Genomic DNA, 22,583 nt, shown 5'->3' with positions numbered 1-22,583 from the left:
CATACAGGCTTGTGTCTAAATCTGGTCATTAAATTTGTCTGGTCATTTAATTTATTTGTTTGTCCAATAGCATATCCCTAATTAATTGAATTCTGCCAAACTTTTGGCTATATCTGAACTTTTATATGTTTTACCAAATCCAACTGAGTAAGTTGTAGCTTAAAAATTTTTGATTCAAAAAAGATTTTTGTAATAAATCATGCCCTGCGACTCCCCTCCCTAAGGAAAGAAATCAGTGCAGACAAGCTTGTGTCTAAATCTGGTCATTAAATGTTTCTAGTCATTTTGTTTTGTCCAATAGCATCTACTTAATTGACTACTGCCAAAATTTTGACTATATCTAAACTTTTATATCTGACTTTTGATGGTCATATGTTTTTTAAGAGATGAAAATATTACTTGTGTCTTTTCTTATGACTTCGCTATGTTCCTACACCTTCTATAGGAACTCCTATTTATTTCCACAAATAATGCGACTAGTCATTTACCTAGTTTGATTATCAAATCTTGAGTATCGACAGGACTCAATTTTTTTTTTAAAGGATCAAGAAGAGGTATTCAATGGACGGCAAAATTAGAGTTGCTTTTTAACCCGAGCGGACTTCTTTAGATCTAAAGCTGGGGTAGCAGTATGAGAATTTCGGTACATGATAAATTAAAGGATATCTAGGGTACCGAGAGCTTATTTCAGGACTTCGATGAGGAGAAAGGCTATTAATAGAATCATTAAATCCGGGAATTTCAAAGTTGTAATGCTAAGAGAATTTTCGTCAATAACATGAATGGTTTAAAACTGATTTTCGTTTTCTTACCTCCAACCCTCCTCTGAATTCAAGAACTAAAAATGTTTTCTTATCTCCAACCCCCCCTGCATTCAAGAATCAAAAATGTGTGGGGATGATTAGTAGGCTGCTGTCCCAAACTTTGATGCCTAAAATAAATCCTAAAATTAGCCCTACGATTTGTCCTAATTTTTTTCTTTTTTAGAAGGGGGCCTAAAATTAGCCCTAAGGTTAGTCCTTGATAGTAAACTGCTGAATATTATTAGCTGCTGTCCCGAACTTTGAAGCCTTTGAGCCTAAGACCAGCAAGCTGCTGCGCTATTTTTTTTTTTAGCATATTGTACATTTAAAAATTCGACAATTTTATTTTTTTACGAATTCTGTTTAGAAAACAAATCTCTGCTGCAATATGTTAAAATATACTATACGAAGTACTGGCTTAGCAGCACTGTATTTTAGTGAAAACGATCAATGGAATGAGTAACAAGTGGGCATGATTTACAATGGATGGGCATCGCCAAAACGGCTCCTTCTGAAGCGATCAATCTTATATGTTTTCTTCTACAGGTAATGAGAGGAAACCGTGAGCTTAGAGATATGTCATATCACCTTGATAGACGGAACCAAATGGAGAAAAATACCTTCAGTAGGAAAAGAGCGGGAGTGCTTGTAGAATTCAGGTATATTAAAATTAGTAAATAACAGTTAATTCACTCTAGCTTTATAGACAAATTCTAGTTGAGGCACCTTTCCCCGAAATAATTTACTCGTAAGAGATTGTTTTGTCGTACTAAGAATTTACCTAGGTCTTAAAAAGAACATTATTGACTGTAAATGTAATCTAAAATTCCTCCCTAATTACATATTATCTATTCATTTGTTTTTTTTTCAATTACATCTCGTATTTTTTTTTACTTTTAATTGTTTTTAGTCTATTATATTTTTTTACGCTTTTTTATATTTTATTTAATTTTTATTAATTGATTTATTATTCGTTTAAAAATAATTTATTTTTCGAATGAAAAAAAGTTCAAAAGTTAAATTTTCTTCTTTAGCAACAATTCAACAAGAACCTTAAAAGCAAATACAAAAATTTTAATTCTTTAGAGTGTATGATTGGAGGGACAAACTTAGGAAAAGACCAAGTTTTACTGAATGGGTTTAATAATAGTTCATCTCCTTTTTAGCTTTTAGTCAGACGATTGCTGTCTCGAAGGCTTTTTTAGTCCATCCTATTCTGTAATTTCATTGCTAAACATAATTTATAGGTAGTTAGGGCCACCATCAATTCACTCAAACAAATCAAAAACTTAAATATTATAGCAGGAGTTCCTGGAAATGTCAAATTTATCTCCTTTTTTCCAAGTGAGTAAAGATTAAGCCGGTTTGACGAGGCGTTCACAAATTCAATCTTTTCCCTCACTTAGCTGTAAACTGTAAATTATTTTTGACACTGGTCAATACTGAGAGTTGGTCATTGGGGCACATTAATTTTTTTCAAAGAAGCTACATATTACTTGCATAAAATGATCACCTATCTGAAGATGCATTGTCAGGAAAAATGTGCTCTATTAATTACTCAATTTTTCCGGAGGAGGGGACATAACTCTTTCTAAACAAAGTTGTTTCATTTTCTAGGACCTACGGAATATCCTCCATTAAGATCAGCTTTTATGAAGGAAGCTGGAAAATAAATAAAAAATATGCTTATCCGATAAACAGTGTTTATGCTCACCACTGACTAAGGAATTGCAAAATGTCCCATTTTGTCTAAATACACGGCAGCATGGTGTCGTCAATCCATAAGAATCCGTGCCATAGTCTAGCCAGTCATAGAAGTCATCTAGCCATGATGATGAAGGAGATGCTATATAGGTCCTGCCAAAAATATAATTAATTTATACCATAAAACTATACCGTATTGTAAAAGTACGGAAGGGATTTCTCGGACAAATATTATGAAAAACACTATGCCGCTATTTATACACTGAAGAAGGATTGGCCTGAGGGGGTTTAAGTAGAATAGATTCATAAATTCATAACCCCATTTTCTGGAAGTTTTTTTTACGATTCACAACATTCATCAAAATTTGAAATTATATCCAGCTAGCTACACTATTATAATATCCTCTAGCTATTGTTAACGAAACTGAAAATGCACTAGTAAAGGGCTTAAAGGCCTAGTACAGTCCTAGAGAACTCGTCACGTCAAAAGGTAGTATTTGCTGCCTTCTGGAAAAAACAAAGTTTTTACCAAATAGTAGCTACACACATTCGGTACAAACCCAATAAGAAAACATAGATTTCAATGGAAAAGTTGCCTTTTTAAGCAACTCCATTTCTTGGCTACGGTTGAGCTATTTCATACAATTCGGAACTAAAAAGCTATCATACATAAAATTATCAATAGGTTTAAGTTAATATTATTCATAATAGCCATAGCTGGCCAAACAATAGTTGAAATGATTACAGACAAAAATGTTCTGAACTGGTTAAGGGACCAGAAGTGTAAGGATCCATCTTACTGAACTGGTTAAGGAACCAAAAGTGTAAGGAGCCCGTAAATTTAGCCCGTTGCTTCTCTAAGCCTTCAATAGGATACTTTTCTTCGAGTAATAACGAACAAAAGTTACAATTTAGCAAAGACGTCACTCGGTTAAATTAAAAACTATTACAGAATACATAAATAAGCTATGCACACGCATAAAACACACATAAATTAAGCAGTGAACTCAGCTTTAATTAAGACTGTCAGCTATGATCTGGTGCAGACGACAGTACTGTACTGTTAACACTTTAGGGTGGTGAGTTTAATAAGCTCGGATTCTTTTGCCAGCCTTAATGTTAATATGAAAGTGCATATTTCTTTCCACTTTCTCAAAAATCATTGGAGACAAAATCTCGTAGTTAAACTACGCACTATTCAAATAGCCCCGTACATTGCGTCATTCAGTTGCATGCGATTTGGAAATGACGTCTTAAAAAATAAAAAAGTACACCCTTTAGAATGCCATTGTAGAAACCTTATACAAGAAAATTTCCACCCCACTCACTGGACAACAAGAAAAAATCACTTTTCTTATGGGCAGCAGTGATATATCCTCTTATTTTTCTTCATCGCTATTGAGGCACTGGAACATCATAGAGAGCTTTTTAAGGACTCATAAAAGATAATTCTTATGTATTATCGTTCTTTTTATATGCCTAGACTCGATAAGGCCGTCATTAAGTGCTACAAGGTGCACTAAAAGCATAATTTTGGTGACAATTTTGGAATAGAAAGGCTGGCCGGACACATGGACATCATAGAGAGTTAATTATGGGTTCATTTATAAACTAATTTTTATGTTCAATTTCTCTATAAATATGACTTTATAAGGCGATGATAAGTGACACAAGGACCCCAAAAATTGACCTTTGGGTTGTTGTTTCATTTTTGAAAATAAAAGATAACAAAAAAAGGTGTCGTCCAATGAAGATACTCAGCAGACAAATTTCCCCTACCCCTGCCGAAATTCTCTTCAATGGAAAATCCCCTGGAAATTTTCCTTACATTTGAAATAAAAAAAAAAACTGCGAATTATTAAATTAGTCATTGAAAATTGACACCTAGAGTTTAAAAATTACCTTTCCCTTTGAATCTTTTAAAAGTTTTGTGTACATCAGGATATGGGAAGTATATATTTCCGGAAGGGCACTGAATATTTTCTTATGTCTAAAATTTCCTTCACCAAGCAAAGCTTCGTCTCCTACTGCTATATATTAAAAATGATAGTCATAGGCAGCGCAATAGCGCTGCCTAAGTAAAGAGCAACAGATAAAGAGAATGGCTTGGTACCACTTATTTGTGAGCATAAAGTTGTGAGAAAATATACATAAATTGTTCAGATTCACTTTATCCTACTTACAACAGACATTTCGTACAACATGTTGATACAGAGATAAATGTCGCACATGAAGCACTGGCGTCGTGTAAAATATGACTAATAACAGTAATAATCCTCAGCACATTTATGTCAATTTTTTGGAGCTGGTTCAAGAAATATTTAGAAAAGCAAAAATTGCGAGAAGTCAGTCAGTATTGTACATAGAAACAGTTCTACATTTTTGGGTTAGTATGTGAATCCAAAACGCAAGGAATATAACGTTTTCAGCACTTGTTAGGTGTCTCAATTACACATAATATAATTTGGAGCTATATTGGAGCTTTGATTTAAATTTTGGAAGTAAAACTTTAAAACAATTAAATGATTCCTGGAGCCTTTACTTTCTCCCTTCCCTCCACTTTCTTCTATGACTAAACTACATCCGATTTGACCTATCTAGCTACAATACGAATGTTATTATAAAAACACTAAGTCCTATTTTCTTTTTCGATTATTTATTTTCACGTTTTTTCAAAGAAAAAAAATTTGTGTTTTCAATGATTTCTTGTTTTTCAGTGATTCCATTTCTGTCCTACTTTCCAGATGTAGAGGGTGCATTTATATCCATTTTTAAATATTTCAAAACGAGAAAATCTTATATTGAACTGATAAATTTTAGGAAATAATTGTTTTCTGTCAGGGAAAACAATTTGATCTGAGCAAACTTGGCAAAATGGGAAGTATAGTACATTCCTCAATTTTTCAATTAACTAAGCTCATCTATTTACTTGATAAGGTTCCAAAGACGGTACATTTCTATAGATATGGATGTGGAACATATTAGGAAGCATGGGCCCCCACAAGAGGGGTCAGGGGGGGCCAGCCCCCCCCCCCCCTCTAGCTGAATGACGCCACTTATATTTGTATTAATTAAAAAAAAAATTCCAAAAAATAAGTTTTTCAAAGAAAAGTAAAGAGCTCCATTAAGCCAAAAATGGGCAGAAAGAAAGTCAAATAATCTTCCAAACGTAAAACTACCATAAATCACTATCAAGAAATAAATGAAACGCAAAAAGAACAGAAATTAGAACAAATAGCCCAGTCACCCCCCTTGCTGACAACCCCCATGACTTCTCAAGACCAGAACATAATTCAGGCTTTACTGAAAAAAAAATGACCATGGATTGTTAGTTTAATATACCTATACTGATATTTATTCTTTAAAGTCGTAAATTTTTGTATTTATTTAAGTAAAACAAGTGAAAACATTTAAGCGTTTTTTTTTTTCATTAAAGCGCAAATTATGTTTAGGTCTTGAGAAGGCATGGGGGTTATCCTCCCTGCTAATGTTAATTTTTGCTCGTTTCGAGTTTGACTTGGCTATTTATTCTAGTGTCTGTTCGTTTTGAGTTTCATTTATTTATTGATAGCGATTTGTGGTAGTTTTACGCTCGGATGATTACTTGACTTCATTTCTGCCCATTTTTGGCCTAATGGAGCTCTTTACTTTTGTTTGAAAAACTTATTTTGCGGAAAAAGTTTTTTTAAATTAATTTCTGTTCGTTTTTTATTGACATAGTCATTTTCATGAAAAAAAATTAATATTTTATAACCTTTCATTTTTTTCTATAAGAATCCATAGTTTGGCTTGCTATTTAGATGTTGGTAGAAACTTCGGGCCAATTGCATAATTGTGGGGGATTGACACGCCCAATATCCCTACAGACATAGTTTGCTGGACCGTTCTACTATGCTGAACAAAATAGTTGTCCCAAAATTTTGACTAGATATGTTTGGAAAATAAATCAGCTTGAGATATTGGTTGATTGCCCTCCGATCTCTGTTTACTCTTAAAAAGGACACTAGAACTTTTAATTTTGAATCGAATTAACTTCTTTAAATGTTTCAATGATAATTCTAGCTATTATAGAGAGGTGCTGCCTATGATATTGCTTATATACCTTTTTGAAAATCTGCATGCACACAGTTTTTTCCTTTAATTGGAACTTATCCTGAACGCCTCCTAAAAGTTTCATCTTAATACTCAGCATCATTAGTTTCAGTAAATGTAGTGGTAGATGCAGTAATTTTAGCATTAATAGTATACACGTAGTGCCTCCTGGCTAGTTCAAAATCCCCCAAAAATTACCCTTAAATCTCTAACTTAATAATATAAGTTGTTCTTGAGATATTGCTTTGTCACCATTTGGAAACTCCACATGCTCATAGTTGGTTGTGATTTAGTTCAAAGTCTGCCTAAATATTTCTTATATTTGACTATTTGAAGACATTGTTGAATTCTCTACTGAAGACTATTGGTAACAGAATGGCTATCTCACAATTTCGATCGAATTTTTTGAAGAAAAGGGGATATCAGAGAGAGGGTTGATATTTTTCTCTCCATCACGCTTGAATCTTAAAAAAGAACTAGAACTATACATTTCCAATCAAATGATCCTCCTCTAAAGTTCAAAAGATCATCCCTTCATAAAAGCCTTAAATGTGTTTTGCCTTCTGATGACTTTGACTCTTAAAAGGAGCACTATAACTTGTGATTACCAATCCAATGAGCCCTCTTCGAAGCTTATACGACCACCATTTCTATAAAAACTCCGATCTCTGTTTACTCTTAAAAAGGACACTAGAACTTTTAATTTTGAATCGAATTAACTTCTTTAAATGTTTCAATGATAATTCTAGCTATTATAGAGAGGTGCTGCCTATGATATTTGCCTTCTGATGACTTTGACTCTTAAAAGGAGCACTATAACTTGTGATTACCAATCCAATGAGCCCTCTCCGAAGCTTATACGACCACCATTTCTATAAAAACCTTATACGCCCCCAGGGCGTAACTTACAACCCTTGCCTGAGATCTATGAGGGGGGGGGGTCAACATCAAATACATAATTTCTTGACCTTTCAAATACGCTGAACAAAATGGCAATCTAAAAATTTCTGTTTGAATGTGTTTTGGGAAATGATTGGTGTAGGGGGGGGGGGGGGTTGACCTCCTATTCCTTTTGACAGTTAAAAAGGTCAGTAGAACTTCTGATTACCAATCAAATGAGCCCCTCCGAGGTTTATACGACCAACCTTTCTATAAAAAACCTTATATCATCCCAGGGCATAACTTACAACCCTTGTCATAATTTCCGGACCTTTAAACTACGCTGAACAAAATGGCTGGCTATCTCAAAATATAGATTGGATGTGTTTGGGGAAATGATTGACGTAGGGGGGCGGGGGGGGGGGTTCCCCTCCATGAGCCCTTTTTGAAGTTTCTAGGAAATTTCTTTCTATAAAAAGTGCCCTGGTCTAAAAAAAAGTGCCCTGATTTCTATCATTGGAAGTGCAGATTTGACCAGGTAGCCCCCCCCCCGAAAATTCAGTCTATGGGCATCCATATTGGGAAGTGTACTGGGCCATTGTTTTTCGCGTTTTTTATGTTAAAAACAAGGATGGATTAAGTAAAAAAAAAAATATCTGCTCAAACTAAAGAACGAAGCTGAAACTTAAAATGAACAACAGTTTTACAGCTACTTGATAATTTTTTCTCCAAATTATTTGGGGGGGGGGGCCACTGTGCCCCCCCCCCTCAACGGAACCACTGCTTATCAATTGTCAAAGTATTTATTGTGTTTAATCAGCTAAACATTATGCTGCCTTGTTGCCACAGCTTCGTAATACCATCTTGTTTTCACAAGATACTAGATGGCAGCCAAATCATTTGAAACGAAATTTGATCATCTGGGTATGTCTATATTCGAAAAAAACTAAAATAGATTTGAGCACAAACTAAAAAAGTTGAGAGAAAGAGAAGACAAAGGGAACAGATTGTCTTTTTGATAGTTCTTCTTTGCATTTTCTCTAGCCTGCTGCAATCTTTGATCAACTACACGAGGAAAAATTTAATTTTAGTAAAAACGACATGATTAAAAATTACCCAAATTTTAAGGCTGTTACAATTTTCAGATGTTTTAGATTTTTCAACATTCAGAAATGCCTTTCTGTTGGTTACGTGAATTGTTATAAAAACATTATTAAGGAACAACAAAAACAGAAGAAAAAGAAGCGGGTGCACTCTTTTAATTAATATTTTTTGGTTACCTATTGCCAATCTGGGCAGCTAAATATAGCTGGGTCACAACTGAATCAGTGTCACATCCATTAGAGCCACATATCTTTTTTTGAATATCCGCTTCAGTTATATTTAATCCAGTGTCTTTAACAACAAAATATACGGGTGCTCCAACTGCTAAATATTTCCCGAGGTACTGAAAAGAGAGAGAGAGAGTGATTACAATCTAAAAAAAATTGTAAATTATACAAATAAACATTAGAAGAGTCAAATTAATGGGAGTATAAATTATAAGGATTTAACTCTGTATTTTAAAAGAAAATGAAGAGCCCGAGTTTTAGAATACCAAGATGAAAGCATCAATGCAAGAAAAACCCAATTTCTATAATTACTGTTGGAAAAACGCTTTCTGCTAGGCATTATATTTTATACTCTAGACCTTGGCAAAAGCTGTCACGGGTTGTAGCCCCTATTTCTACAAAACAGACTTTTTTCGGTTTAATACAGAATCTTTTATATCTATATATTTAGTTTTGAACCTTAAAGGAAAATAAAAAAAGAAGTTTTTTAAACTGAAAGTAAGGAGCGACATTAAAACTTAAAACGAACAGAAATTACTCCGTATATGAAAAGGGCTGTTCCCTCCTCAATGCCTCACTCTTTACGCTAAAGTTTTTATTGTTTTAAAAAATAAAGTTGTGTGACAGAGTCAAACTTTAGCGTAAAGAGCGAGGCTTTGCGGAGGGGACAGCCCCTTTCATATACGGAATAATTTTTGTTAGTTTTAAGTTTTAATGTTGCCCATTACTTTCAGTTAAAAAAACTTGTTTTTTTATTTAATTTCTGAACGTTTCTTGAATAATGCAGCTTTAATTTTGCTCACCGTACATGAATAACTAAAACAAAATTTGCATATTAATTCTACTTTTTTTGGCTAAATGGCTTACTCGAAATTTTTTTCTGACGTAACAAACCTGAAACGTCTGTATACTTCCCAATAACCAATACTATATGTGAACAATAGGCAAAATTCATAACTTGCAGCCCTTCCCGCAGGAACTATGGGGGAGTAAGTCATCTTAAAAGACATATTTATTAGAGTTTCGACTATGCTGAACAAAATGGCAATCTCAAAATTTTTATTGGGCGAATTTGGGGAAAAATGAACGTGGGAGAGGGGGGAGGGGGAGAGTGGGGGAGGGGGAGAGTGGGGGAGGGGCCAAGATGCCCTCCAATTTCTTGGTCACTTAAAAAGCGCACTAGAACTTTTAATTTCCGTTCAAATGAGACCTTTCACGATATTCTAGGACTACTGTATCGATACGATCACCCCTGGGGAATACAACAACAAAAAAAAAAAAAAAAAAAAAAAAAAAAATAAATAAACACGCATCCGTGATATTGCTCCTGGCAAAAAATACAAAATTCCGCTTTTTTGTCTAGAGGTGCTTAAAAACTCAATATCAAGATTCTCTGATACGCCGAATTTGATGATGCGATTTTCAATAGGGTTCTTCAACTTTTAGCGGTTGTTTCTCTCTCTTTTCGAAAATAAGGCAAATTTTCTCAATGGTAAGACTAAACTTAATGAAACTTATATATTTGAAATCAGCATAAAAATCCGATTCTATTGACGTATCTATTGGTATCAAAATTCCGGTTTTTAGAGTTTCGGTTACTATTGAGCCGGGTCGCTCCATACTTACAGTTCGTTACCACGAACTGTTTGATACAAGGAGCACAGGTAAACCTGTAAGTAACAAAAACCAATGCGTTTGAGAATACTTAGAACGAAGGATCTTTTTGTTTAACCTTTTGATTAATATTTGTTAGCAGCTGTGTAGATATTTTTTTCTAAGGATTTTTAAGTCTACTTTCAAATATGCGACTTTCTATTTTGACTACACCTGCAGATAGACTGTGTAGGGGATGGGGTAAGCGATAGTCCTAACTCCAGAAATTTTGCGAGGTAATTTTCGACAAAATTGACCACTAGTTGCGAAACATGCTGCCGTTTTGTTTGACCTCCGCTCTGAAACCTGAAACGCCAGTTTAGTACTAAATTTATTATCATTATGCTGTACAGATTATGTAGAGGAGTATTGAAAATAAACTACTTCTAAAAGTTATTGAATATGAGCTCCTAATTTTTTTTTCAGCAATATTAACAGCTATATCGATCGTGTAGCCCACTGTTCTGACTGAACCTGCAGATACTTTGTGGATGGAGGGCGGGGGGAGTGTAAGCGATCCATGGAGCCTGCTGAGATTTTGCTGAAGTAACCTCCGAAAGAATTGCCAAATAATTGCCAAAAATGTTCTTCTTTTATTTTGCACCCTCATCCCAGGACCTAGGACACTCGCTTGGCACGACATTCATAATAATTATTCTTTATAGATTATACAGTAGGCTATTAGAACAAAAAATAAGTCTAAAAAGTTACTAAATATGATGCAGCTTCCGTGGAAATGTGCACTCCTTGCCTCCCAGCTGCACCACTTATTAAACATGACCTCGTAGTGGTTTTGTTTTTTATATTCTATTTTTTTCATTTTTTATATTAGAAAACATCAGTCCAGAAAAAGAAGAAATGACCGTAGTATATTGTCTAAATTGATCATTTTAAAGTAAACAGGCCATTGTATACTGATTCTGAATCCTCACGAAGAACCTAAAAAACAGGATAATTTTGCTCTCTGATACTTATGTGACTTATCAATTATTTTAATGAGGCTATTCAATTCAGCAGTATGTAATACAAGAAGTTCTGATATTACATTAAGTAATTAACTTTTGAAGCTACATACAATGCCTTAAACTGCATAATAGCAGAACTCTCTTAGTAGATCATGATAAATGTGACTTCGAAGTCCGAATTCTAAACCTTTTTTGCTTGCAAGAAAATATGCATTCCTTATTTTCCCTCCTCAAATAAAAAAAATTGCGTTAGATTCCCTCCTCAAAATCATGGTTTGATTCATGTTCAGTTGCAATACGAAAAAAAGCCTATGATTACCCTTCATTAGTTTAAGTAGTTTTCAAATACTACTTAGGCAAAAAAAGTGGCTGATATTATGCTATGACTAAGACAAAATAGTGACTTACAGCAAAATATTCTTGCATATAAGAATGAACAGGAAACAGGAAAAAAAAATAGTGACTTAAAGAAAAATAGTCTTGCATACAAGAATCAACAGCAAACAGGAAAAAAAACAGTGACTTACAGCAAAATATTCTTGCATATAAGAATCAACAGGAAACAGGAAAAAAATAGTGACTTACAGAAAAATAGTCTTGCATATAAGAATCAACAGGAAATCCAAGTTCTTGCTTCAAACCAATGGAGATTTGTGGTGTGAATGACAGAGATACCATTGTCCAAATGAAAAACAAAACAATAACAATGGGTCGAATCCATCGATTGAGTAATACAGGTGCATAAAACATCTTGAACACCTTCCGTAAGACACTCTCTCCACTTTTTACTTCTTTTTTTGTTCCTTTTATGCAAAATAATATATCCCATCGATGGTTCTGAAAATAGTTACAAACATAAAAAAGTTGATAGTCTTAGTTTTTTGGGTTTGACTCGTTTTTTTATTTTGTTTTCTGTTTGGTTTGGGTTTCATTATTTATTGATGGTATTTTGTGGTATTTTTATGCTTGTGAAATTATTTGACTTTATTTCTGCTCCTTTTAGTTTTAATGTAACTCTTTAATTTTCTTTGAAAAACATATTTTGTGGTAAAAGTTTCTTGATTTTATTTCTGTTCGTTTTTGATTGACATAGTCTTTTTCACTGGTAAAGTAAATAATATTTTAAATAGTTTCGTTTTTTTCTTATAATAATACATATTTTGGCTTACTATTCATGTGTTAGACAAAGGTTTTCATCAATTTTCAATGGGATATTACTAATACACCCATTTGATAAACCATATGCGCATAGTGTTTCGGTCCAGCTCAACATCACCCTCAACGTCCTCTGAAAGTTTAACTTATACCCTTAGCATTAGCAAAAGTAGTAGGCACAGTAACATATGCAATAGTAGGAACAATAGAGGTAGTATTATTGATAGCAGTAGTATTATTATTCGTAAGCGCCAATAATATCATTATTGTTCCTTTTTGGTCTCGTTCAACATCCCTTCCGCATGCCCTGACAGTTTCAACTTAAAATTTTAAGCCATTTTTCAGATATTGCCGATGTGTCCTATTGATAACCTGCATGTATATAATGTGTATCGATTGTGACCAACATTACCCTCAACAGTCCCTGAAAACTTTACATTAATACAATTAGCCTTAGTAATATTATTAATACCAGTAGTAGTAGTAGTACTATTACTATTAGTAGTAGCATTCACATAGAGCCGTTTTGTTACTACGAGACACCCCTTAACATGCTCTGAAAGTTACAACCCAATACTCTAAGCCGTTCTTAAGATACCGCTGATGCGGCTTTTTGACAGCCTGCATGCAACAGCGTGTTTCAATTTAATTCAACATACCCCTTAACATTTTCTGAAAATGTCTCATTAATACCCTTAGCATTAAGAGTAGTGTTAGTAGTAGTAGTAGAAGTAGTTGCAGTAGAATGTACACAGTACCTTTTGTTTAATCCAACACACCCCCTCAAAATGTACTGAAAGTTTCAACCTAATACTCTAAGCTGCTCTTGAGATACATATGTTACGCTGTTTTAGTAATCTGAATCCACATAGCGTGTTTCAGTTTGGCATAGTTCACAATCCTCTCCATCATTTCCTGAAGTTTCGTCGTAATACCCTTAGCGTCAGTAGTATTAGTAGCAGCCGTCGTAGTAGTAGTTGTAGTAGAAATAATCGCAGTAGTAGTAGTAGCACCAGTTGTAGTAGTAGCTCTAGCAACAGTAGTGGTAGTAGTACCAGTTGTTGTAGTAGTAATTAGTATTATGCACATTTTGAAGTTTGTCTAGTTCAACATCCCCTTAGCATATCCAGAAAATTTCAACTTAATACCCTAGACCATTCCTTGGACATTGCTCACACGCCCTTTTGACAACATATGTGCACAGAGTGTGTTTTAATTTAATGTGTTATTTCCCTAAGTATTTGCTGAAAGTTAAACCTTTCTAATCTTAGCATCGGTAGTAGTAGTCGTTGCAATAGTACAAATAGTAGCAGTACTAGCAGCAGTAGTAGTGCACAGAGAAAGTCTTTTGGTTAGTTTCACATGCCCTGGATGTTTCAAATTAATACCCTAAGATGTTCCTGAGAGATAGCTCATACACCCTTTTGGCAACCTGAATACACATAGTGTAAATACAATCTAAGACCACACTGGCTATACATGACAAATGAAACACAGAGAAAAGAAAATAACAAAATGAAAAATAAAATCAAAAACAGGTGAAAAAACGAGGATTCTGTTAGCCAGTGGCGAACCATGAAGAAGAAGAAATAAGCAAATATTTCGTCAAGGACCTCTGCCAAGTCGTCCTCAGTGCTAAACAAAAAAGAAAGAAAAGAAAAAAGAAACCAACGAAAATCGAACCTTTCGAAGTTTGCTTGACAAAGACAGAACAAAACTAAATAAGAACCAGGTTGGAATCAATGAAAAATAAATTTACCAAGATGATTGAGCAATAATCCTTTGTTTTGCTATAGCTTTAGCTGGTCTACAAATTCGGTCATCATTTGATGTGTAAATAGGTTTCTCAAGTTAGACAGGGCGAAAATATTGATTGATTCCTTCAAAATTAAATTGTTATAAATTGGGCTTAACGAAATATCTCCGGTGTCTCTGTTTATTGCTAAATTCCAGTTTATGTATTCTTTTTATCTCAATTAAATCTTTAAAAGATTGTGGTAGGCCATTTGCAGTAGATATTAAGATTGGCTCGTCAAAAAGAACCAGATGGGTCGGATTTTCAAAAATATACAGGGCCAATGCCGAATTAAAGTTGTTATTTTTATTTTCAATCTCAGCGACTTATCTATTGAAATTTTGTGTTCAAGCAAACATTCATCTAGTTGTTGATGGGTCCTACCAATGTAAAATTTCCCACATGAATACGGGATTCTGTAGACACCACTACCAATTACAAGGTCCGCTTTGTCTTTTTCTAAGTTGAAAAAACCTTCAACTTTTTGCTCAGTTTTGAAAGAAACAGAGAGATTATGTTTTTTTTTAATTTTCCAAGTTTATCGCTAAGTTTTGGGATGTATGGTAAAGTGATGAAAGTTTTTTCTTCTCAATTGCCGGGGTAGGTGAATCAAGGGTAACTTAATCCCCTTGATTCAGTTACTCCGGCAATTGAGAAAAAAACTTTTATCACTTTACCATACATCCCAAAAATTATCGATAAACTTGTAAAATTTAAAAAAAAAAACATAATCTCTCTGTTTTTTTCAAAACTGAACAAAATACTGAACATTTTTTCAACTCACGAAAAGATAAATCTGACCCTGTATTGGGTAGTGGTGTCTACAGAATCTCGTGTTCATGTGGGAAATTTTACATTGTTAGGACCCATCAACAACTAGGTGAACGTCCCTGTGAACAAATAGATAAGTCCCTGGGATTGAAAATAAAAATGATAACTTTGATTCGGCATTGGCCCTGTATATTTTTGAAAATCCACCTGGTTCTTTTTGACGAGGCAACCTTAATATCTATTGTAAAGGGCCTACCACAATCTTTTAAAGAGGTAATTAAGATAAAAAAAAATACAAAAACCGAAATTTAGCAATAAACAGAGATACTGGAGATATTTCATTAAGCCCAATTTAATTTTGAAGGACTCAATCAGTATTTTCGCCCGGTCTAACTTGAGAGAACCCATTTGCACATCAAATGATGACCGAATTTGTAGACCAGCTAACGATATAGCAAAACAAAGGATTATTGCTCAATAATCTTGGTAAATTTCTTTTTTATTAATTCTAATCTGGTTCTTATTTGGTTTTTGTTCTGTCGTTGTCAAGCAAACTTTGAAAGGCTTGATTTTCGTTGGTTTCTTTTTTCTTTTCTTTCTTTTTTGTTTAGCACTGAGGATGACTTGGCGGAGGTCCTTTTCGAAATATTTACTTATTTCTTCTTTTTCATGGCTCGCCACTGGCTGACAAAATCCTTGTTTTTTCACCTTCTTTTGATTTTATTTTTCATTTTGTTATTTTCTTTTCTCTCTGAGTATCATTTGACACATAGTGTGTATTGATTTAGTTCAACATCCACCTAAATATTCCTAGAAAGTTTTGCTTAATTACCCTTAGAGTCAGTATAAGTAGTAGTCGTAGCATTTATGATAGTTGCAAAAGTTGCAACATGCATATAATGCCTTTTGGTTAGTTCAGCATCACGTTCAACAGGCCCTGAAAGTTTCAACTTAATACTCTAAGCCGTTCCTAAGATATTACTTTTATGCCCTATTTGAAAACCTGCCTATTTGTTTGTTCGTTTTCAAACAAGCAAACATTTTGAAAATAATGTAGTTAGTTTTGACTTTGTGCTGACCCCAAAGACTTTCAAAAAGTTTCATCTTAATACCATTAGCCTCACTAGTTCCAGTAGTTGTATTAGTAGTAGTAGTAGTAGTATTCACATAGTACCTTTCGATTTGTTCGAAATCAATCTTAACGTTCCCTGAAAGTTTCAACTTTATAATCTGAGTCGTTCCTGAGACGTTGCTGGTCCACTCTTTTTAAAATCTGCATTCTCAAAGTGTGTTTTGATTTAGTTCAAAATTCTCCCAAAACATTCCCTGAAAGCTTCACCTTAATACCCTAATCTTCAGAAGTAGTAGCAGCTGCAGTAGTAGTAGCATTAGCAGCAGTTTTTTCATCATCTCCCTCAACACTCGCTGAAAGATTCAACTTATTTCCGTAAACAGCTCCTCAGCCATTGCTGATACATCCTTTTGACAACCTGTCTGCACATAATATCACTTGATTTAGTTCAACACTACCTCAATATTCCTTGAAATTGTCCTTCTCTCCATATCTATTTTGACATGCGATAAAATTTTCGCCGAGGGTGAAAATTTCGAAAGAAACGGGCATTTTGCCGAAACCACGATGCCCGTTTCTATTATTTCTTTTCGGTCTTTTTACAGATAGCATGATTTCACGCATGTATTTGATTCCCATTTGCTACCCAGCTTATGTGTATTCGGTAGTTTATCACACTATTTACACCTAATTGAAGATTCGGTGATTTAACGTGTCCATTTGATTCCCTTTTGTTATCGAATTCGGTGAATTTGGTAGCAGTTTTACTCATTTGCAAAATTGGTAATTTTACAAGTTCATTTGGCTTCCATACGTTACCGATTTCAGTGGATTCGGTAGACCTATCGAAATAAATCCACCTATTTGTAAATTCGTTGAATTTTAGGCGTTCATTTGGTTCCCTTTCGCTACTATAGAACGAATTTGGTGAATTTGTTAGTTCTATTCCACTATTTCCTCTCATTTGCAAATCAGGTAATTAGACATGTTCATTACAATCCGTTGGAATCCTATTGTAATTTATTAAACATCACAAATTTTGTTGTTGTAGGCAGTTAAAAAACAACCAAATTCGGGTGTTCTACTTGTCCTGGTCTGTCACTAAATTTGTCAAAGTTTTTTCTTGAATCCTATCTGATCTGTAACCAAACTTGTAGACTTCGAGCATTAGGCCCATTCCGGTATTGAATTGCATTAATTTAGTATATCCCCTTGCAAGATTCGGTAATTTCAGCTGGTTCAGATTCATTAATTAACTGTGTAGTTTGGTTTTTAGTAAGAAATTCAACTGAGAAGGTTAACGGAGAATTGCAGACGAATGGATAAAAGGGCAGAGAATTCAAAATGCAAAAATACGAAATAAAAAGTTTTCCAAAAAGTAAAAAGTTTTCCAAAAATGTAAAATCTTGCATTTTGCACAAAAGCTTTAATTAACAAAGTAATAGATTTTTCATGGAAGCCATGAACAAAAGGCCTTGGAACAAAAGGCTATGGAACAAAAGGCCTTTAAATGATGTCTGTTTTCTTCCATATTTTCTAAAAAGAAACAAATAAATCAAACATTCTGAGCTTGAGACTTTCCAGCCAGAAGTCCTCATTTCTTAAAGTTATTTTATTTTTTTAAACCTGCATGACCAGATATTTTGAGCAGATATCCAGATATCTTCTTCTACAGATATTTAAAGGTTCAACAAGAGATAGAAAATTTGGTCATGAAAGTGCAGTTTTTGAGAATAGAACAACATCCCCTGTTTTTCTCAATTCTCTGTCGTAGTTTCCATAATTTTGTTTCTAAAGTACTAAATTATCGTCAGGTCTTGGTATATTTCATTAGAATTAATCTAACTTCACTTACTGGGTGTGTTCCGTTTAACAGAAAAGTAACGATGATTTTTCACTCGACTGACAGACAACTTGTCACATCGATCGCTTTCTTATTCACTTTACAACTAATACAATTCAAAGGCGAATTTAATCCAACTTGATGGGAATTTTTACCATTATTTATAACTATGGTTTAATCTCCCTTTAATATGTTCTTTAAATTTTTCCATTCTCTTTTCAAAGATTCTTACAAGTTGGAGTAATTATCCCTTTATCTTACCCAAGTTAGGCGTTCAGCGTCTTCGGAAACAAAATTTATCTTTTATTAGAATATATTTTTGTCAGTCAATCGGCCAGTTTGAAACAGATTTGAAAAGAAAGGCGAAATAGAATCTATTGCATAATTAAATTTCTTCTGAGTAACTTACTCGTGGTTTTGTGAAATTAGCTTGGATGGTAGTTGAAATATCAAGTGCCGATAAGAAGCGTAATGTTTTTGTAACCAGACCCAACCGTATAACCGTCAAATGTTGTGAATGTGACGGAAGAATAAATACAGACTATTTAGCAGATCATTTTCGTCGTATTCACAACGATCTTGAAGAAGCATCGAAACATGTGATTTTACCGTTGTTTAAAGAACTGGCTCCGTCATCAAAGAAGCAAAAGCGAGATGACAAAGTTACGGTCATTACAGCTTTTTTCAGTGAAAGAATTTTCTATGGTGATAACTGCCTCACTAATTCCTAAGGCCCTGCAACTACCTGCTGACGCCATAGTGAGCGGAGATGCCAGCTTACAATCATTATTTTCAGGCATAAAATCTCTTTATCTCAATATATATTGACCAGAATTTTGTTCTGGACGTCTTTAAAGAGGTTAAACGAGCCCGTCATTTCCTGACGTAGGGTGGAGTGGCGTCATCTCGAATCCGTGGAATTAATTTGTATGTAAAAGAGCATTAATATTGCAGTGATTCCACTATCTCCATCTTTTTTTACCGTTCTTCGTTCTTTCGATCTGTTCCTCACTTCTCATATTGCTAATATCAATTTAATAAGTATTCCTACATTCGTCAATATCAAGTAAGAAATATTTGTCGCTATGAATTTAGCAATCAATTCGGAGAGTACTCTTGTCCAAGTATATAACGATTTATTAGATTATCAGTGCATCATAAAAAGTTAAAGCTACCGCCAATGATCCATCAGTGTCTGGCGTTTACCCTCCCAGATAATACTCCCAGCGTAAAATACCCCACCGTGGAAAATATCCAACCACAGAAACAACCCCCTGCGGAGAATACCTCATCCACAGAAAATCGTTTTTATTGTTTCTTTTGTACTCCCCACTCCCCGAAACCCTCTCCCCAACAAAAATCCTGGTTACAGTTTTTTTTTTTACCAGTTTTTTGGATTTTATTTTATTTGATTTTGATTTTTTGGACCACTGTGACTTGTCTCAGATAGTTCAAAAGTGGAAAGGAAAGAAAAATCGTTGAATTTCTCTCTAACTATGATCTTATACATGTTATGTTATCTCTGCATATTAAAGTATATTTAAAGGTCAATCTTATTTTTCTTTAATTCGGTGAAGATCAGGTAGCAATTCCGTAAAACCTAAGAAGTTCGACCCCCCCCCGAATAAAAAGAGGTTCGGGACACTCCTGCGTTCAGATACGAAAAAGCCACATTACACAAGGCTAATTCATTGTGCTTGGTTGTAGCGCTGCTTATCTTTTTAAAACTCAAAGCCCACCTACTCAAAGGCACAGATGGCATTTCCTGCTTGACGCCAAAGTCTAGATGTAGATGTTCAGCAATTCTCTTCAGCAATCACCCGAAAGCAATTTTTTCATTTCGTTTTATACAAATGTCATTAATCATGCTTAATGTCTTGTTATTCCTGTGTCTTTTTCCTGTGTTGTAAGAGATAGCGTAGTTTAGTCGAGACTTTTGCCAATACTACGATAGCTGTTTTAAATAAATTAATCTTGAAGGTTATCATGTTTTTTCACCCCGTTCTGTAGTAATTGTTTGCCTTATGAAATTTGCTTCGAATTAAAGAGGCAGCACGTATTTTAAGTTTCATGAAAAATATTTTTTTTTTTGTTTGGAACTGAAGAATTAACTTGAGATGCGGAAAAAAAAAAAAAAAAAAAAAGAAATTTTATGCAGAGAGATACGCAATGTTATTATTAAACAAGAAAGGACTTACTTCTTGTCTTTTAACGTCTAAAGAGAAAAGTGCCACAAAGGCAGAAACTTGAAGCAAAAAGTTGAAAACAAGTGCAGATCCAGCATAAAGAGCAAATGCTTTTACGGCAGGCATTCCTGAAAGTGCTCCAAGAAAAAAACAGCAAGATTCAGAAACACTTGATAGTAGCATTGAAGGACCTACTTCTCCAACAATTCGTCCTATGTGAGAGGTATGAGATTCCCCAGGCATTTTTTGTTCTCTTTGGTGAGTTTGAACCATAATGAAAATATTATCAACACCAACAGCTAGCAGCAGAAATGGAATAACCTTAAATAGAGAAAAATTAAAAATTTGTGCTTCTTATAGCAAGGTTAGCAGCGACATCAAATTGGCTGATTTTATGTTACTGGTCACGGAAATTATCATTTGGCTCTTATTTTCTTAGAAAACAATTAAACCGATTTTGAAGGAGCTTAACAGTAACCCTCTGGATATGAACTCCACTAGATAGTAATTAGAAATCAAAGATGATCATCGAAAACCCTTTTTGATAAGTATTCCTGCATAATATTTTTCTCCAGTCAGGCAGGGATCTTGTTTGAAATATTCTCAGAAGGAAGGTAGAAGTAGAAGGGCCTTATTGACTCCCACGCCCACAATACCCCTTCGAATCCCGATCCGGACACTGTTTTTAAAACTCCCACGCCCACACCATATAAGGGCATAGAGTCATTAGGGAGAACACGTGGTTAATGGGGTCAATGACCTCTTTTTACCAAGGTCGATTTATTTGATGTTTCTATGTGTAATAGCTCCGGGGCGAAGGTTGCACATGCGCATTGAATTCTAACGGGAACAATGTTATTGATCTAGGACTCGAGGGGGAAGTGAATTTCCGAGAAATTGATTGCGTAATCGAAGGGGAAGTGGATTTCCGAGAACTTGATTTACATAATCGATTGGGGAATTTTATTGATCCGATAACGGGAAACAGTTAGATCACGTGTTTCCTTCTCAGCCAATCAATGAGTCGGATACATACCCCTTCTCAGCCACTCAGAGACGTGCTTGCCTATTAGCGGCGGGGGGACTATATGGAACGATATTTTTTTATATAGTTTTATTAGTCTGTGAATAGAATTCAAAGGAGTGAGAAGAACAGGTTTGACTTTACTCATTTTGGATATATATTTGTGTGTGTGTTGACGATGACGAGTGGAATGTTTACCCTATTAGAAGTTGATAGTGGAGTTGATGATAATAATACAAGAGCACCAAACATTGCAGTGGAAATTACGAAAGGATCACGGCTATGTCTGGAATGGGATGCAGTATATGCAAGATATGTGATATCCTTGAGCAAATTTAAAATGGAGGATCAATTATGTTTCGCCTCTAAAGTTGATATATCACACGTGAATAGACTTCAATGTGCTTTAATTGCATTGGTGAAACATATTGAAGACAATAAACAGTATCGCTGATTGTACATGCTCTGTATTATTGATGTTGTTGTTGTAATTATTCAATAAAATTGTTTCGAAATCGAAAATGTTCTTTTTCTTTTCTGGTTAGGGCTAACGAGTCAGGGTCAGTCTAGAGTCAGTAGTTGGAGTGAAATGACTGGAAAATGAATAAATTTGAGAATAAGACAATTAGATCAAATCTAGTGTTTATGGAAAAACATTTGATTTTGGATGATGATTTTCTCGAGTTATCTCTTAAACGCAGGATATTCTCTTGTCCGGGAACAATTGACAATATAATGAGGAGTGATTCTCCCCCATTGGACTATTGTATGAAACTTTTAAAATGTGATTCAAATGCTTATACTCAATTTATTGATGTATTAATTTGAACAAAGTAGAATCATATTGTGGATATACTTTTGAAAACATTGCCAATGGATTCAATGTAGATGGCTCCCCCATCATTCGACGGCGGTAAGGTCACAGTGCGACTCCTCTCTCCCAACAGGTCCCTCCAACTTAAATGTATCGAATGAGGAGGATCAGTTTCGTGTTGTCGTTGAGTACGTTTAAATCGGAAACCGACATCTTGTCGCGATATGTACATTGTGCCTTCACACACGTGGCAGGTGGACTCAATGTGAGAATTGTACAATTATAGATGACTATAGTGAAAAGTGTAAATTATGTAATCCTTGTAAATTACATAGAGGCTATGCAGTAAAAATTAAAGTATGTAATTCATGTCTTGAGGAGGTGTGTGATTCTCACCCTAGAGGGCACCTGTGCTCCAATTGTCACAATGATAAATGAGATCAGTGGGAGAATACTTACCCCGCTATGATTGGAAAGAATCCCAAACGTGATTTTA

At 34.6% G+C, this 22,583-nt stretch overlaps 1 protein-coding gene across 2 annotated transcripts in view; it reads right to left on the bottom strand.

Annotated features, from left to right (window-relative positions):
* The window catches only part of LOC148942712 (NPC intracellular cholesterol transporter 1-like), a 154,246-nt gene that overhangs the window by 68,426 nt on the left and 63,237 nt on the right, over nt 1-22,583 (bottom strand). For both annotated transcript variants that reach the window (XM_089102813.1, XM_089102814.1), the window contains exons 15-18: nt 20,262-20,570; nt 12,013-12,264; nt 8,759-8,925; nt 2,518-2,660 (exon numbers count right to left, since the gene is read on the bottom strand). In XM_089102813.1, coding sequence (XP_088958939.1) covers nt 2,518-2,660; nt 8,759-8,925; nt 12,013-12,264; nt 20,262-20,570 — 871 coding nt within the window. The remainder of the gene's footprint in view (nt 1-2,517; nt 2,661-8,758; nt 8,926-12,012; nt 12,265-20,261; nt 20,571-22,583) is intronic.

This window comes from Artemia sp. Qi Xiang Cuo, chromosome 16 (genome assembly GCF_049724085.1).
Source record: "Artemia sp. Qi Xiang Cuo chromosome 16, ASM4972408v1, whole genome shotgun sequence".
In the NCBI taxonomy this organism is placed as follows: Eukaryota; Metazoa; Arthropoda; class Branchiopoda; order Anostraca; family Artemiidae; genus Artemia; species Artemia sp. Qi Xiang Cuo.
The sequence above is the reverse complement of the archived record's forward strand: the minus strand, read 5'-3'. Positions and strand labels throughout refer to the sequence as shown.